The 16,655-nt window shown below is 43.8% G+C and overlaps 1 protein-coding gene across 3 annotated transcripts in view; it reads left to right on the forward strand.

The window, feature by feature from the left end:
- Positions 1 to 16,655, forward strand: part of MYH11 (myosin heavy chain 11) — a 100,774-nt gene that overhangs the window by 17,692 nt on the left and 66,427 nt on the right. For all 3 annotated transcript variants that reach the window (XM_073362342.1, XM_073362340.1, XM_073362341.1), the window contains exon 3: positions 8,641 to 8,797. In XM_073362342.1, the coding sequence (XP_073218443.1) occupies positions 8,641 to 8,797 (157 nt within the window). The remainder of the gene's footprint in view (positions 1 to 8,640; positions 8,798 to 16,655) is intronic.

Consider the following 16,655-nt stretch of genomic DNA (forward strand, 5'->3'; position numbering starts at 1 on the left):
ATAATGACATGTGTAGATTATGCCTTTCCTCCTGACGCTTTCCAATGTAAAATGCATTTGATCCATTTTCCCATTTGACTTTTTTGTATATTCTATATTTCCCCCTGTTTGACTTCTCCTATTGTAACTAAGGATACAGCCTCTGTAGTTCTGTTGCACACTAGCTCAGGGGAAGGCCCAAAGACTTGCTAATTCTGAAAGAACAGTGGTGACTTTGGAGGTTTTCCTTAGATAATCATAGAATCATAGGCAGGGCCGGATTAACTTTTTGTGGGCCCAGCACTAAACATATTTGTGGGGCCCCCTGGGGAATGATTGTAAAAGGGGATCGGGGCAAAAGCACAGTGAGGCAGGAGCTAGGGTTGGTCCCTGGAGCAAGGGAGGGTCCATGGGTAAACTGCAAGTGCAGCAGGGCTGGGGAGGGAGTAAACAGGACCCCCACCCCTGCCCACATAGAGCGGGTGCATACCTGGTTCTAGCCCATTCTCTTCGTCTGTCTGCACTGAGCTGCCCCTCCTCCCGCAGCAGCAGGACAGGTTCTCTTCCAGCCCTGTGGGGTGGGTGTTGGGAGTGGGAGGAGCAGAGGCTAATGTGGTTACTCCTATAACTGGACTTTTTGTTTCCAGTCAGCACTGCTAACCGGACACCCAGGTCCCATTTTCTACTGGAGTTTCCAGGCTAAAACTGGATACCTGGGAACAGGGGTGCCAGAAAAGCCTGAGGGGGGAGGAGGGGCAAGCAATCATTTTTAAAAGTGAGAGGGCTAAGCCTTAAGGGCGGGAGGGAGGGGGGGAAGCAAGGGGTGGGTGGGTGGGCTAGGGAGTGGAGAGGAGCTAGTGGGCACGGCCATGTCTGCTGTACTGCCCAGGTAGGTTGGAGACTGTGGGGATCAGCTGACACAGTATCCCCAGCCCAGGTGCCGTGACAGCCAGTGGTGGATTTAGTGTTAGTGGGGGCCCCTGGCCCTGTGCTCAGCTTCATTTTTGGGGCCCCTCCTTGGGACCCAGACAGGAAAAAAAATTCTCTCTTATCTCCCCCCACCCCTATTTTTCATTCTTTTTTTCTTCATCCTCCTCTTATAAGTAATAGCAAGTAAATGAAAATAGTGAGGTACCTTGATTGTTCTTGTAGTCTAACTTATTTTTCCACAGACCACTTGAAAATCACGGAGGGCCTCGATGGACCACTTAATGATCTTTCCAAATATTGTAAAAAACTGTTGGGGTACGGGGTCTGGCCAGGAGCTAGGGTGACGGACGGGGCTCAGGGTTGGGGCAGGAGGTTGGGGTGTGGAGCGCTTACCTGGGGCAGCTCCTGTTTGGTGCGAGGGGTGTAGGTGGGAATTTGGGGGGGGTGCAGGAGCTCTCGTTTGGTGCTCAGGATGGGGGTGGGGATGTAGGAGGATGCAGGAGTCAGGGCATGGGGTGTGGGGGGGGCTCGGTATGTGGGGGGGTGCAAGAGGCAGGGCAGGGGGCTGAGCAGGGGGCTAGGGGTGTGTGCAGGGGTCAGGGTGGGCAGAAGGTGTGGGCTCGGATCGTGGGGGTGCTCACGGCAGGGGGGCTTGAGGGGGTGTACCCCGATTCCAGCCCCTTCCCCAAGGCCTTGGCCCCTCCTCTTCTCCTCCCTCTCTCTGGAGCAGCGAGCATGCTGAGGCTCCGCTCTTCCCCCTCCCTCCTGCCAGCAAACAGCTGATTGGCGGCAGGGAGAGGGGAAGGGGCGGGAACGCAGCATGCTGGGGGAAGTGGTCGGGGAGGAGCTTGGCTGCTGGCAGAGCCTGCCCTGCTGCATCAGGAGCCCCAGGAGGCAGCACCAAGCTTCTGCCCCCGCAGGAGAGAATGGGGTGGGGCGGAGAAGAGTGGGCCGTGGGCCCGGTGCCATGGTAAATCCGGTACTGATCATAGGATCATAGGACTGGAAGGGACCTTGAGAGGTCATCTAGTCCAGTCCCCTGAACTCATGGCAGGATTTATAATACTTAGTCCATGAGTGCAGGAAACTGGACTAGATGATCTCTCGAGGTCCCTTCCAGTCCTACGATTCTAAGTATTATCTAGACCATTCCTGACAGGTGTTTGTCTAACCTGTTCTTAAAAATCTCCAATGATGGAGATTCCACAACCTCTCTAGGCAATTTATTCCAGTGCTTAACCACCTTGACAGTTAGGTAATGTTTCCTAATGTCCAACCTAAACCTTCCTTGCTGAAATTTAAGCCCATTACTTCTTGTCCTGTCCTCAGAGGTTAAGAAAAACAATTTTTCCCCTCCTCCTTGTAATATTCTTTTATGTACTTGAAAACTGTTATGTCCCCCCTCACTCTTCTCTTTTCCAGACTAAACAAACCCAGTTTTTTCAATCTTCCCTCACAGGTCATATTTTCTAGACCTTTAATCATTTTTGTCGCTCTTCTCTGGACCTTCTCCAGTTTGTCCACATCTTTCCTGAAATGTTGCACCCAGAACTGGACACAATACTCCAGCTGAGGCCTAATCGGTGCAGAGTAGAGCAGAAGAATTACTTCTCATGTCTTGCTTAAAACACTCCTGCTAATCAAACGGAGCCCCAATCTTGTTCCTATTGAAATCAGTGGGGGGTTTTCTCATTGACTTCAATGGAAGCATGAGTCAGCTCCCAAGTCAAGTGTTTCAGACTTACTTCTCCCCACCGCAAAAAAACCCACCACCACCAAAACACTACCCACCTTTAGGGCCTAATCCCGCAGTCCTTTCTCAGGCAATATTCCCTTTGAAGTTAGTGTGGGTTGCTAGGGTATAAATCAGCACACAGGCTCCAGTTCAGCTAGTTACTTCAGCACATGCTTAAATTTAAACACATGAATAGTTCCACTGGAAATCAAATAGAACTACTCGTAAGCTTAAGTGCTCTGATAAATCAGGACCATAATTCTGTTCAGTATATTCCATTCTTCGTCTAAAATGTTTCCCCTTTTTGTTCAAATTACTGATCAAAACAATTTGGAATTCTCTTGATGTTCCTGTGCATTGGACTTGTACAGCCAAGATATTTCCATCCACCAGTCCGCACAGATGTATTTTATCATTACCAAATCCTATAATTAAACATAACTACATCTACTGAATTGTAGAACAAGAGACTCCATGATATCCAGTAGGGACTTCACCATTGCTCTCGATTTTATGTGGCAGACACTCAGATACTGTGGTGCTGGGCAGCAGTATAATGCCCCAAGATGGGTAAATTGTGCTGCTGTGATATTTGTCACCAATGATTGGATGGAAATATGGAGCTGATCTGACAGATTTTACTGTTTCTTTTAAAACTTTCTCATTAGTAACATGAAAATCCTTAAAGTGGAAGGTAGGAAATCAGGCAGAAAATTAGGTAGTTATGCAGTGCTACACAGAGACTTATTAATCATCAGATAAAACCTTTTAAGAGGTGTAAAATCTGGTGCCTTTCATTTGGGAGCTTGATAAACCTAGCAAAATCAAGATCTCTGAAAGAAGTTCACTATTGCAAGTTCCAGCATTTGAGGTTATGATTAGATTCTAATCTGAGAGAGGAAAATATTGAACTGTTTGTTAAAGCGTCATTGAAGGGACACCATCAATTTAGAAATCACACTTCTGTTAAAATGTCTTGCTGCTGTTACAAACAGCACCTAACATAACTAAGTGAAAGAAACTAGAGGGGGAAATTGTATCCATTTTTTGTGTATTTACTTTGCTCATTCGACAGCACTTGTGAATAGTCAGTTCCACTTTCTCTTACATAGCTACTCAGTTTCCCTTGTTACAGGGCTTACATGTAGCAAAAGAGGAGAGAAAAATATTTTTATGAACAGGAAAATGTGATTGTAAAAATCAGAAAAAATTGACGGGGGACACAAGAGCAAGCATAGTATCTGAAACTACTTTAAACTTTCTCATTTAACTAGATTTCAATATGATGGTGTTAATTTAACACACAAATTAATTAATGTAATTTGCAGTACAATGGCTCACTATTTCTTGCAGCAGTAAGGAACAATAGCTTCCATCTACTGTTCTGTGATATACAAAACTGCCCATCCTTACTCAAGCGCTTAATACTAGTGAACTCGCTTATAGTTCAGAAAAAGTGGGAGGCATTTAAACAGAGCTCCTAGCTTCATTCTCATTCATTCCTTAACTAATCGGAAGAATTCTCTCCTCACTTTTAGTCATGCAATGCATGCATTGACTTCTTTGGAACACATCGACATAACTGAGAGGAGAATTGGACCTAAGTTGTTTTTAAAAAATCTTTTTCCCTGAAGAACATCTCTAATGAAATGTGGACTCCTCATTTTGCTATAGATAAGGATAACTTGAATAGAAAGTTCAAATTACCTGCCCTGTCCATTTACATTATATTGCCTTTTTAATATACATTCAACAACAAAATTGATCAAGCATGATAAAAGCTCCCTGCAAATAAGCTTTGAGGAAAAGGTTAAGATATGTCCTTTTTTTTAGTGCTTACTAAAAGTATTTGAAATGGGGATATTATCAGAGGAAAAACAATCTGACCATGCAGAACTAGCATTTAAGCCAACGGTGCTGTTGATTTTGCTATTATTATTGCCTGCTGGCATTATCTTATTTAAGAAAATATGATTTGAGCACTTCACAGACATAAACTCTAAGCACGAGTGCTCAGTGCTCAGTTTTCTTGAATGAGAATGGCTCATTTGCTTCTGTTTTCCCTGGGGCAGGCTGAGGCACTGGAAGAAGATAGAACCTTTACTGCTTTCACTGTAGCAGACACTCCTAAAGTGGCTATTTTCTGGAAAAACTCCAAGCCTATTTTAGAGCATCATGGAAAATTAAGAAAGAAATAAGGATTAAAATTGTCCTTCCTCTTGCTATCATATTTCATGTTGCTCAGAAAAAATAGAATCTGCCTTCTAAACAACCAAGTCCTACACAATCCTAGATCAAAGGATGATGATAAACATGAATATCGGTAAAATATTTCATATATATTTCAAGCAACAAGTGACAAAACTTCCATTGACTCTATTGGGAGCAGAAGCAGGCCATTTGTGTAGGTAGATTAGATTAGATTGATAATTTCCCATTAACACTAAATGATGTCACTATGAATCCCAGGAAACATACTGTCTGAATTTTAAGGCAAAAATTGGGTGTAAGTATTAAAATATAGAAAAAATATATTTGGACTAGAACCAGATTATCTCATGGTGTCTTTCCTTAAATAGTTTTTATCCTAGAACCATATAACAAAAGACATATTAACACAACTCTCTGACTACAGGTAAAATTTTAGGGTAAAATTCCACTGTCTGATCTACATACTGGAGGCCGGAGTCTCAGGTGGTGTAAATCAGCATAGCTTCTTTGTATTCAGTGAAGTTATCTCAATATTACCTGTTGTGGACCTGGCCGAGGATGTACACTCTACTGTTTGGCACTCTCACTCCATGGCTGGGGGATTGATGTCAGTGGGAGATTTGCTCACATAGAGCAGTATAGTGAAGGTCAGGCCCATTGTTCACACTGGAAAGACAACCTATGGGCTGTGTCTTTCCACATTGTCTATGAGGTTAGGGCATTGCAAGGTGAGCAAATTCAGTTTCCAGGGCATGGCTGTATCAGATTAGTATTTGTCTTTCTGAGGCTTGAAGTAGGAGAGATGTAAGTAGTTTGCCCAATTCCAGTAAGTGCATCTCAATCAGATGATTAGAAACCATAATGAGAGAGAAACCATAATGTGCCAGCTGCCCGGAACTCAAAGGAAAATGATGTGTTTTTTAACAGAGAGAGCAGAAGGAATATTTCTAACACTAACGGAACACACAAAGTTTACATCCTTAGCGCTTACATAAGATTTTAAAGGCTCACTTCTCTCCCAGGGGTCTGCAAGGACAGCTGTGGCAAAGGGGCGTTCACCTCCTAGGGAGGCGGGGGCAGGAGTAACATCTGCACTTTCTCAGAGGAGGAGTTTTAAACAGCCTGTGGTTGGTAGGAGTCCCATGAGTGGAAGCTGCCCAGAAGATGCACTGAATCAACATGTATCCAGGGTGCCATGGCCCTGCGCCCATCCCTAGATGGCCCAAACTATTTTCTGGGCTGTGCCTGCCAGCTCCAGACCCTCTGTGGACTGGCATGTGGGTGACTTGAGCTTCTGAATCCCACTGTCTGGGCAGACTGTATCGTTGGGGCTGGCAGCTTGATTTAACCCATGCAGAAATATCTTTTAACCCTGTGATAGATTATCATAAAATCTTGCCTACAGAGTGCTTCATATTCACTAATTCTCCTTCTCAATATCCTCACCAGGTAGGTGACCTGGGATTGTAGCTGAGCTTTCACAAGCTGGGAAAGGAAGATCTCAAGTAATTTGCCCAAAATCAGACAGAGCCTGTCAGAGCTAAGATTAGAAGTCCGGAGTCCTGTGCGTGGATCAGTAGCTCATATTGTCTCCCTGCCTAAATAACCACTTCACTATTAACTTCTTACTCTTTAAGGCCCTGATTCAACAAGGTACTTAAGCACATGCCTAATTCAAAGTACATGAGTTATCCTACTGACTCCAGTAGGACAAGTCACATGCTCAAAGTCAGGTATATTCTTAAGTACCTAGCTGAATTGAAGCCTAAGTTAGAACTGTTCTTAAATGGGAAGTCTGCATGCTTTTTCGGGGGGAGGAAGTGATGTTAGGTATGCAAGATAAAGTTGCCCAGCTGTCCTTGCTTTTAAAAGCCTTGAGGGAATCAATCTTTCAATCACTATGTAACCTTAAACTGTTATTTAAAACTTCTAATTGTTTTAGACATATATAGTCCTTCAATACTGGTTTATAGGAGTTTGAGACAGATTTTTTTTTAACTGAATATTTGCCCAGTCTGAAAGAAACCCCACTATCCATTTAGTTCTGAGCTCTTCTCTCTTTCCAGTATACGGGATCATTTCAGAATGTTTGGAGTTGGGACTTCCCTTCAAGACTCCAGTGCCAAAGAGAATCCAGTGTTAGTAACTAGTGACCTATCAGTTCTAGCGTAGGGACCTTGAAGGAAGTGAAGAGCTTGACCATACTTTCCTTGATATCTCACATAAGAACATGCAAATGCAGCAGTAGAGTTTCCAAAGGTAGTAGACGTGTGAGCACTGGGATCCTTTGACCTAACCAGAATTAGACCACAGGAGTTCTCCTGCACAGTGCAAGTAACCAACCTGTTGATCAGCACTGCAAACTGATGGATGCTATTTCTGTGTTTGCCTAATACCATATACGGTGTTCAGTCTGTATTTAAAACTTGTACTGTTTCCTAATATAGTCAAGAAAGGGAAATCCCTGTGCCCATATTTTAAGTCTCTGCTCAAGGACACAAGCCTGCAGAGATGCCTTTGCGTGGTCACATTTTGGAGGTTCTTGTGATGGCTACTGTACTCAAACATATTCCTTAGATTCAGGAAGGAAAAGATCAAATAGAAACAGTCTCCTGTGAAATAACTCAAATGGTATATTTAAAAACTGTCCAATAATAATTCATCTATATAAATATAAATTAAAATAATTGGAAGATGTTAAATTCGTAAATGATTGTAGTTCCAGTTCTACAACACAACTTTTTTCCTTCTCATTTTCTTTTTTAAATCTAACATGAAGTTTTGATTATGAATAAATGATCAGACAGGTTTATAGTTCTTTACTTGTGAATTGTTTAAGAGCGGATACTGAAATCTGCTAGCTAGCCACAGTCATGCAAACAAATTTCAGCCTGTGAAGTGCTTGCAAACTGGTCACTTTGACTACCTGCTATTCATTATTTGTGGTACATGATTAGTCACTTATGTCATGTGCTATTGTTTCTGCTACTGATTGGATAGCTGAAACCTTTTAAAATAAAAGCATAATGAAAAGCAAATGATGAACAACAAATAGTCAATGTTCTTGTTTGCGTGAATATCCTTATTCACATGTAAAGAATCATTTCCTAAACTCTTGTGTTAACAAAAACCCCAAAGCCAGGTAATAAGGACATTTACGTGGTCTGACCAAGCAGCAATTTGGAACTAGAATGAATTTTTTGCAAACAGCCTTTGTAGTATTCATCCAGCTCTACATTATATACATACCACCCTACTTTAAAAAAAAATCAGTCAGTTTCAAGTTTTTTCCCAATTATCCTGAGATTTTAATTTAGTGAATTGCTATCTGGTTAAACAGAGACTGTAATGTTTTTCAGCTCATTGAAATTGCTCATATACAGATCCATAGGCATTTCCATGTACATGCAAGCACTAAGAATGGTGGTGGCCAGTTCTGCCCATTCACCCTGTGCAACCCCAGCAAAGTAACTGCAGTCATGAACTATGGCACGTGGTATGCAAAGTATGATGTTTTTATCGAACTTGACATTTGAACATTCTTGTAGCTATCTCTTATTGTTAGAGATGATTAGGTGGATATGTAACTGAAAATTCTTACTTCACCCAGGTATATGTTCTGATTTCTCTATGGCTATATCATCGTTGTGTTGTATAAAAGGCTGTCTAGGACAGTGATTTACTTATTAAAATATTGTGTTAAATATGTTTGATCTTCATGTTTCTCAATGTTTCTTGAAACATTCTGAGTTACACTATTCTTCTCTATTCGGTTTTCCTTGCAGACATATTCAGGCCTCTTCTGTGTTGTGGTAAACCCATACAAATACCTGCCCATCTATTCAGATAAGATTATTGATATGTACAAAGGGAAGAAGAGGCATGAGATGCCACCCCATATCTATGCTATAGCAGATACAGCATACAGGAGTATGTTGCAAGGTAAGGCTGGAAAATATCCTGGCTTAGCAATGTTTATAAAACTTAGAAATCCCTGAGCAGCAGCAGAATATGATTGTTATAAAAGTTTATTCCATCTAGGAAAGGAGCACAGTCAGAAGAAGATTTATAGCTCTCTTCAATTACAGAAAAGAGACATGGGCTTTCTAAAGCTTCCCGAGGAATTCTTTGGCAGGAATTGCGGTCCATGAACATTATGTGACTCAAAAAGGAAAAACAATCGATTCACCAGTCTGAGTGGAGGCATGTGGGCAGGGTTTAAAGTCAAGCAAATAGTTTTGGCAAATACGGGCATGGAAAAAACTCCCTTTGTTCATGGAGACTATTCCAAGGCTAGCCGCTAAGTTTTGCTGACTCCTGGTCAGCGTTACTGTGTGCGTGCTGCAATAAAGTGAAGCCAAGTGAAATCCAGTAACGTCTTGGTGACTATCATTTGGTTGCATTCTCACATTTTGGAGCTGGAGTCCTATCTTCGGCATCAAGAATGCAATCAGCCTTCTAACGATAAAGAGAATGAGCTGCAGTGGGAACAGGATCAGACCCAAAAAGTAATGTGGAAGAGACTTTCGAGGTAACATACCTCCTCTTACTCGTGCTGTCATTGTTTTATCATAGACTCAGAGAAATAAACGACTGGATTGGGCCTCAAGAGGTTATCTAGTCCATCCCCCACATGTTGAAATGAGACCAAGTTTACCTAGACCATCCCCGACGGGTGCTTGTCTAGCCTCTTCTTAAAAAACTCCAATTATGGGGATTCCACAACCTCCGTGGGAAGCCTATTCCCGTACTTAACTATCCTTAGTTAGAACAGTTGATCCCTGTCTTCCTTATAACAGTCTTTATCACAGAGGTCCCCAAATTGTGGGGCGCACCCCCCTAGAAGGCATGGAGGAACGACTATGGGTGTGTGGCAGGGCCCAGGACAGCCCCTCAGGGGAGCAGGGAGGGAACGCCACCCCTCCCCTCCCCACCACCAGATTTGCTCTGGGCCCGCTCCCACGCCTGGCCCCCTCCTAGTCTCTTGTCCCAGCACCTGCCCCCATCCCCAGTCTCGGTGCGGTTCCACTCCTGGCCCCGCCCCCAGCCTCAACTGCTGGCTGCGGTTCTGTTTTCGGCCCGGGGCCGAGGCTGGGAGTAGGGCTGGGAGGGGAGTCACATCTGGCTGTGTGCCTGGCTGCCGGCTCCCACCACAGCCCGGCTGTGGCTCCGCTCCCGCCCCCAGGCCCTCTCCTGGCTCCACACCCATCCCCAGCCTTGCTCCGCCCCACACACACACGTGGACCCGCTCCCATCTCCAGGAGGGCGGCAGGGTGCGGATGGGAGTAAGGGGGGGTGCAACCCTCAAAAGTTTGGAGCCCGCTGCCTTAACATATTTGAAGACTGTTATCAGCTCCTCCCCTCAGTCTTCTTTTCTTTTAAGTTTCTAGTCCTGTTTTTTTAAACTTTCCTCATAGATCAGATTTTCTAAATCTTTGTTTTTGTTGCTCTCTTCTGGACTCTTTCTTCAGTTTGTTCACATCTTTCTTAAAGAGTGATGTCCAAAACTGGACACAATATTCCAGCTGAGGCCACCCCACTACAGAGTGGAATGGAACAATGAACTCCCATATCTGACATATAACACTCCTGTTAATACACCCCAGAGTGATATTAGACTATTTTTTGCAGCTTTATCACATTATTGACTCGTATGCAGTTTGTGATCAACTAGAACACCCAGATCCTTTCCAGCAGTACTACCACCTAGCCCAGTGGTGGGCAAACTTTTTGGCCCGAGGGCCACATCGGGGAATAGAAATTGTATGGAGGGCCATGGATGCTCACAAAATTGGGCTTGGTGGGGGAGTGGGTGTGGGCTCTGGGCTGGGACTGAGAGGTTCGGAGGGTGGAGGGGGAGGGGAGATTATGGCTGGGGCAGGGGTGTGGGAAGGGGTTCGGGTTCTGGCTGGGGGTGTGGGCTCTGTAGTGGGGCTGGGAATAAGAGGTTTGGGGTGCAGGAGGGTGCTCTGGTTTAGAGAGGTTTAGAGAGTGGGAGGGGGATCAGAGCTGGATCTGGGGCAGGGGGTTGGGGTGTGGGGAGAGGCTCAGGGGTGTGGCCCCTGATGGGCTGGATCTGGCCCGCGGGCCGTAGTTTGCTCACCCCTGACGTAGCCAGTTATTCTCCATTTTGTCTCTGTGCAGTTGATTCCTCCTTCATAAGTGTAGTCCTTTGCATTTTGTCACTACTATATTTCATCTTGTTGCTTTCAGATATAAACCTGTAAAGCCTTTAGTCAGATATAAACCTGTAAAAGCTTTTAGTCTAAGAAAAAACAACAGATTTTGGGTGGCGGTGGGGAATAGAAAACAATCAGTTTATAACACTGCACCAGTACAGGGTAAGTTGATATATTGGTCTACTGTCTCAGAACCAGCCACAAATGTGGTCCAGGAAATTAGGGTTCAGATGAACTGCACTCTTCGTCCCCTGATTGTTTGAGCATTTACATGTTGAAAGATATTGAAAAATGAAGTTCAAGGGCCCAATCCTGCAGTCCTCATCGACAAATTTTGCCTGAGCAAGAACTCCCCGACTGGGCCCTGAGCTTGCTTGACTTGGGAAAACAAACCAGGAATGTTTACAAAGCAGTATTGCAGCCCAATAGCTGAGCTACTGAGAAGTACCAATTTCTTTGTAATATATTGTTTGTGTAATAAGCTTAAGCATATGTACACAACAATGTGATTGCTATTCAGAGAAATTGTGCAGAGCTCAGCAAAGCATTTTGCACCCTGTATTATTTGTGTCATTTTCCTATGTAGTCAATTTATTCAAAACTCTATGAGATACTACAAGTATTGTTCTGATGCTGTATTTGTGCCTTCTCTCTGAGAAATATAATTGATAATCTTAGTTGCTAGGTATAAGGAATCAAAAATTAAAGTTATCAGTCCTTAACCAATAATCTGGAATATCGTAAATGGTGGCAATTGTTTCATTCACAAGACCTACCCAAGACACAACAAAGGAAGCTAATTTCCTGCTTTTCCATGAAAAGCAGTGCTCCTCTTGTATAAGACTGGCTTTGTTGTGTGATTATGTAACATCAACAGACGCCAGTTGTCGGGATTGAACCTGGGACCTCTGGAGCTTAGTGCATGAACCTCTACTGTGTGAGCTAAAAGCCACAGGGCTGTTAGCTAAGGCTGTAGAGCAAACTCATTAATCCCTGTCTCGCTAAGTGGTCTCTGTGCCACTAGATGGACAGAACACTACACCCAGAAGGTGTGTGGGTTACAATTAGTATGTTAGGTTCTGCTTGCAGCCTATATTAACTGACCGTAGATAAATAATAGACTTCAGCTGACTTTAAATACCTAGCAGGGTATTTTAATGTAGTTGGATATTAATGTTGAAATACATCTGTTGCCTATAGGCCAACAGTTTCAAATAGTGGGGACCTAAAGTGAGGTCCCAGAATCCATATTTAGGAAGTAGCTGGTTTTTTTTATTATTATTATTTTCCCCCCAGAAGACGTGAGCACTCACAGCTCCCTCTGACTTCAGTGGAAACTGAGTGCTCAGTACTCCTGAACATCAAACCACTTACTTCGGTCCCAAATATGGATTCAGGTGTCCAACTTTACACATCTACACTTTCAAACATTGGCCAGAGTGTGTAGAAATATATATAATCCTATTTAAATCCTGGACAATCAAGTAGCTGCCATATTGTATCAGCCTTTGTTAGCTTTGTGGCTGATGTGATGAATGCACAATTTGCTTTTCTTATCTAGAAACCACTTTGGCTTCTCCAGCTGAGTGGGAATGGAAGATAGGGTCACAGTCTGACATACAAAGCAGGGAGTTTTGACACTTCACCATAATGCACAGAGAAGATAACAGACAATGTGCCTCCCTCCCCTAATTATAGCAGCAGTTACTCTTATAAAAACATGCATATCAAATCCTCTTACACTCAAATTTATTGCATAAGCATACAAGGGTCAGATGCTGGAATCTAGCTTAATGAGACGAGGGAAGTCTCTTCCAGAATAGCATAATCATGGTAGAGTAACCCACTCAGTATAAATTGATGCCATATCCAGTCCGTACTGTATTTGTCTGATTTCAGAACTACCCCTTGCCATTAGGGACGCAGTGCTGTCTAGTGGCGAGAGCTAGAAACTCAGTCAGGTTATGCACTGAGGTGAAAGAGGAGAGGTGTGTGAGAAGGATGAAGGCCAAACATTGGTGCCTCTCTCACAACTTCACCATCACCAGCCACAAATTAACGCCTGACAGGAATGGTGCCCTGAGGCAAGGACCTGAAACAGACTTGGGCCTGCTTCGGTTCTTTCCTGAGCTGGTGAGATAGCCCATGGGCTTACAGAGCATCCTCACTCTTGCTTTTCCTGGCTACCTCCCCACCCTTCTCAGTCTTCCTGAAATTTACTTGCTGTTGAGAGATTGCAACTGCTCGTCTCACAGATTTTACCTTGAAGGACTTTGGTTTGTTTCTGTGTTCCTTGTTGTGTTTGAGGGGTGGCGTTTTAGGAGTTGTGGTGGGTTTTTTTAAAACGGCAAATAGAATTCCTTGTTTGTTGACCCTGCCCGTTTTTGACTCCTGTTGCTGGCATCAGTTCTGAGAGGATCTCTGCTGTTGTGGCAATGTGATTAATGTACTTCTTTGAAAGTTACCCTTCTTGACAGTGGAGAGGAAGAGGATGGGTGGGAGGGAGAAAAAGGGGGATGAGTTCATGAGAAGAGCCTAAGAGTCTTTAACTGGATGTACTTTGACTGTCTGTAACACTCAAACCCTACACAGCAGCAGTTCAATGGGAGGAGCAGTCCCATGAGATCTTGTCACAAGCCCAGGCCACCCCCCCCCCTTCTTATTTTATTTATTTATTTGTAAATGGTATTTTGGATTCTCTCCGTTTCAGCGAGAGCCCCAGCTGCTTTTGATACTTTAAAAACTGTGCTTTTGTCTGTTTGTGCTTTGCACACCTATCTGAATCCAACTTCAAAATATCTCCATTTGTTCTACCAGACTTCACCCCCAGTTGGAGTGGTGAAAGTGCATTTCGGTGGGAGTTGCGGGTGAGCAACAGAATATGTATATATAAAGTGTATGGACACGCACCGGCAAATATGGGGTTTGAACAAATATGTTTACAGCTGGAGTGTAAACAGAAAATCATGTTTGCAAAGCATGCATTGCAGCACTAACTCCCTGCATATTTTCCTTGTGAGTTTTTAGTATCTTGCTTAGTCAACAGGCATACAGTGCCCTTTAAAAACCAGGAGTATCTTTATGTTTATAAAGTGTGAAGAATTGTGCTTTAATATTTCCTCCTCAGGACAGCATGGCCCAGGGCAATCCACTCACTTATCCTTGGCTGACGGACTTTGCTTTCATAAGGGGGCAATCCCTCAGCTGGTATAAATTGCCATAGCTCTATGGAAGACAACAGAATGACGATGACAACATCACTGGCTGAGGATCTGCCCCCAAGAGTTTGTAATGCTGCTGGAGTAAAAAGCATATCCAAATACCTAAGCAGAGAACTCTTCTTCTATTATGCATTTGGTCCTCGCTAAGTGGCACTTCCCCTTTGTTTGGTTCATATTTAGGCATCAAATATGAGGTCTGAGATAAGTTTTTGACTTGTTCTAATGCTCAAAAACATAGCCAAGGAAAACTGATGTTAAACATTTGGGTACCTGCCCAAAACCCACACAAATGTGTATTCAAACGAGGGGAAAAATGTAAGGAGATATTGACTGGGAGATAGACACACAATTCCCATTAACTTCACTGGGAGTTGAGCACCTAAATCCCAGAGGTGATGTTGAAAATCTTATCTATTAGCTCTTCCTCAGAGTAGGGGACTGGGAGTCTTGACTAATCAGTCTAGCACCATCTGTCACTGGCAGTGTGACGAGGGCCCAGTCACTCTCTTTGAGCACCCCTGTTTCCTCATAAACGTAATGGGCATAATAATACTTAATATCTCACGGGACATGTTGTGGTTCCATCCATTAATGATCACAAAGGAGTTAGAGATCTTTGAATGAGAAGCAGTATCAGTGTGCAAAGAGTTGTGATTCTGATAAGGGGTTCTGAATCTACTTACACGTTTTCTGCAATGTTTATCATCTAATGGTGATGGTACCTTTGCCTCACTCCCCCTTATTTATCCTGCCATCTCACAGATGGATACTCTTCTGCCCAAGCATCTTTAGAACTGCCGGTAAAAGCCCACTACCATCTAAGGCATGTCTACATGGGGAATTGAACAACACAACTTGTGTCTTTCAGAGGTGTTTAATCCCCACCCGCCCAAAAGACAAAGGTTTTGCCTGGACAAGTGCCCGTGTGAACGGTGCGTTGTTGGCAGGAGAGCTGCTCGTTGGGGGTGGAAGTTTTTTGTCAGCAACAGAGCCGACAAACGGCAGCTACCTGCACAACTTTTAGCGGCATGGCTGTACCGACACAGCCCTGTCGCTAAAAGGTGTGTAGTGTAGACGTAGCCTCAGACAAAGAAATGCTCCTCTTGAGCTGAATGCATTATTCACTCAATCTGCTTCAGCCTCTCTTCCTTCCCCTTGCACCCCCGTGCTCTTTTGGTGAGTTCTTGGTGAGTGTTAATGCAATTTGTGGCAGTGCATCAGAGATTCAAGTTTCCTGCTCTTTATAATGGAGGGGAAAAACTAATACACTCAGGTGAATAAAGCACTGTACTGACCGGGTGGAACACACAGCAGGCCAGGAACCAGGTGCTGTAGCATTGCGTCACTTCACAGTTCAGTGTGCTAATAGCTGAACAGTCCGAATTTACACAGGTAAAAGTGGGGCGGGTGAGTACTCCTGTTGGGATCCAGGAAGTGGGTGGGCAGAAGCCCGCCCACGGCTACAGGACCTCCCCCCAGCCTCAGGGGAGGATCCATAGGTCCAGGATTCCAAATAATTACGGGGGACAACTAAGGAGATAACAAGAACGGGAGTGAGATCACAGGGCTAAATGAAGGGAACCTGACGGGGACACCAAGCAGAGAGCCCCGGACATCGTCCAGATCTGTGCCATTGATGGGGCTTTTCAAAATGCCTTCTCTCTCTCTCATTGCCCATTTGATATCAGAAGAAGTCTTGTGAATTTGAAAAGTGTTCAGAACTATGAAGCAAGTGCTCATTGACTGCCCCTAAGCACAAGTAAGTGCTTGAAGCACTGTGCTGTTAAGATTCTGCCCAGATTTTCAAAACAGTCTTGCAAGATCTTCTCTTCTGGCAGTGGAACTGGAGGGAGGCAATTTTCTGATTTCCCCACTGCCACTAGTAGTGAATGTAGCCATTTTGTCTCTGCATGCATAGGTAGACGAATTCATGGTACGCACTCTGGCTCTGCCCAGATAAGGCAGAAACATGCCAAGTTATCACCATAGAGAGCAGCCATGAACTTTTTTCTGCTTTTGACTTTGTTTCCTTTAATCTAAATGAAAGAAAGAACATATGAAATGTCTCCTTGAGACAGCACTGTCTCTATCGAGTTGAACTAAGTAATATTGAATGTCCTTGCAGACAAACTATCAAGCTAACCTTACACTTAAAGATGAGGTACATAGAAAACAGCTTTACAGATACATAGCTACGTACTTCACAAAAGTGAGGTTATCACTTCCCCACCCCCACCAAAAGGCAATTGGACTTAAACACGGAGGGATGTCAGTTTAGTAGTATTGGTCAATGCTGATGTGCAAAGCCAGCTTGGGTAGCAGTAACAATTGGGATAAAGCATGCATATGGATGTGAAGGCTCTGTCCGTAAGAATCAAAGATGAAGAGAATCTATTACAG

Source organism: Lepidochelys kempii, chromosome 10 (assembly GCF_965140265.1).
Source record: "Lepidochelys kempii isolate rLepKem1 chromosome 10, rLepKem1.hap2, whole genome shotgun sequence".
NCBI lineage: Eukaryota > Metazoa > Chordata > Testudines > Cheloniidae > Lepidochelys > Lepidochelys kempii.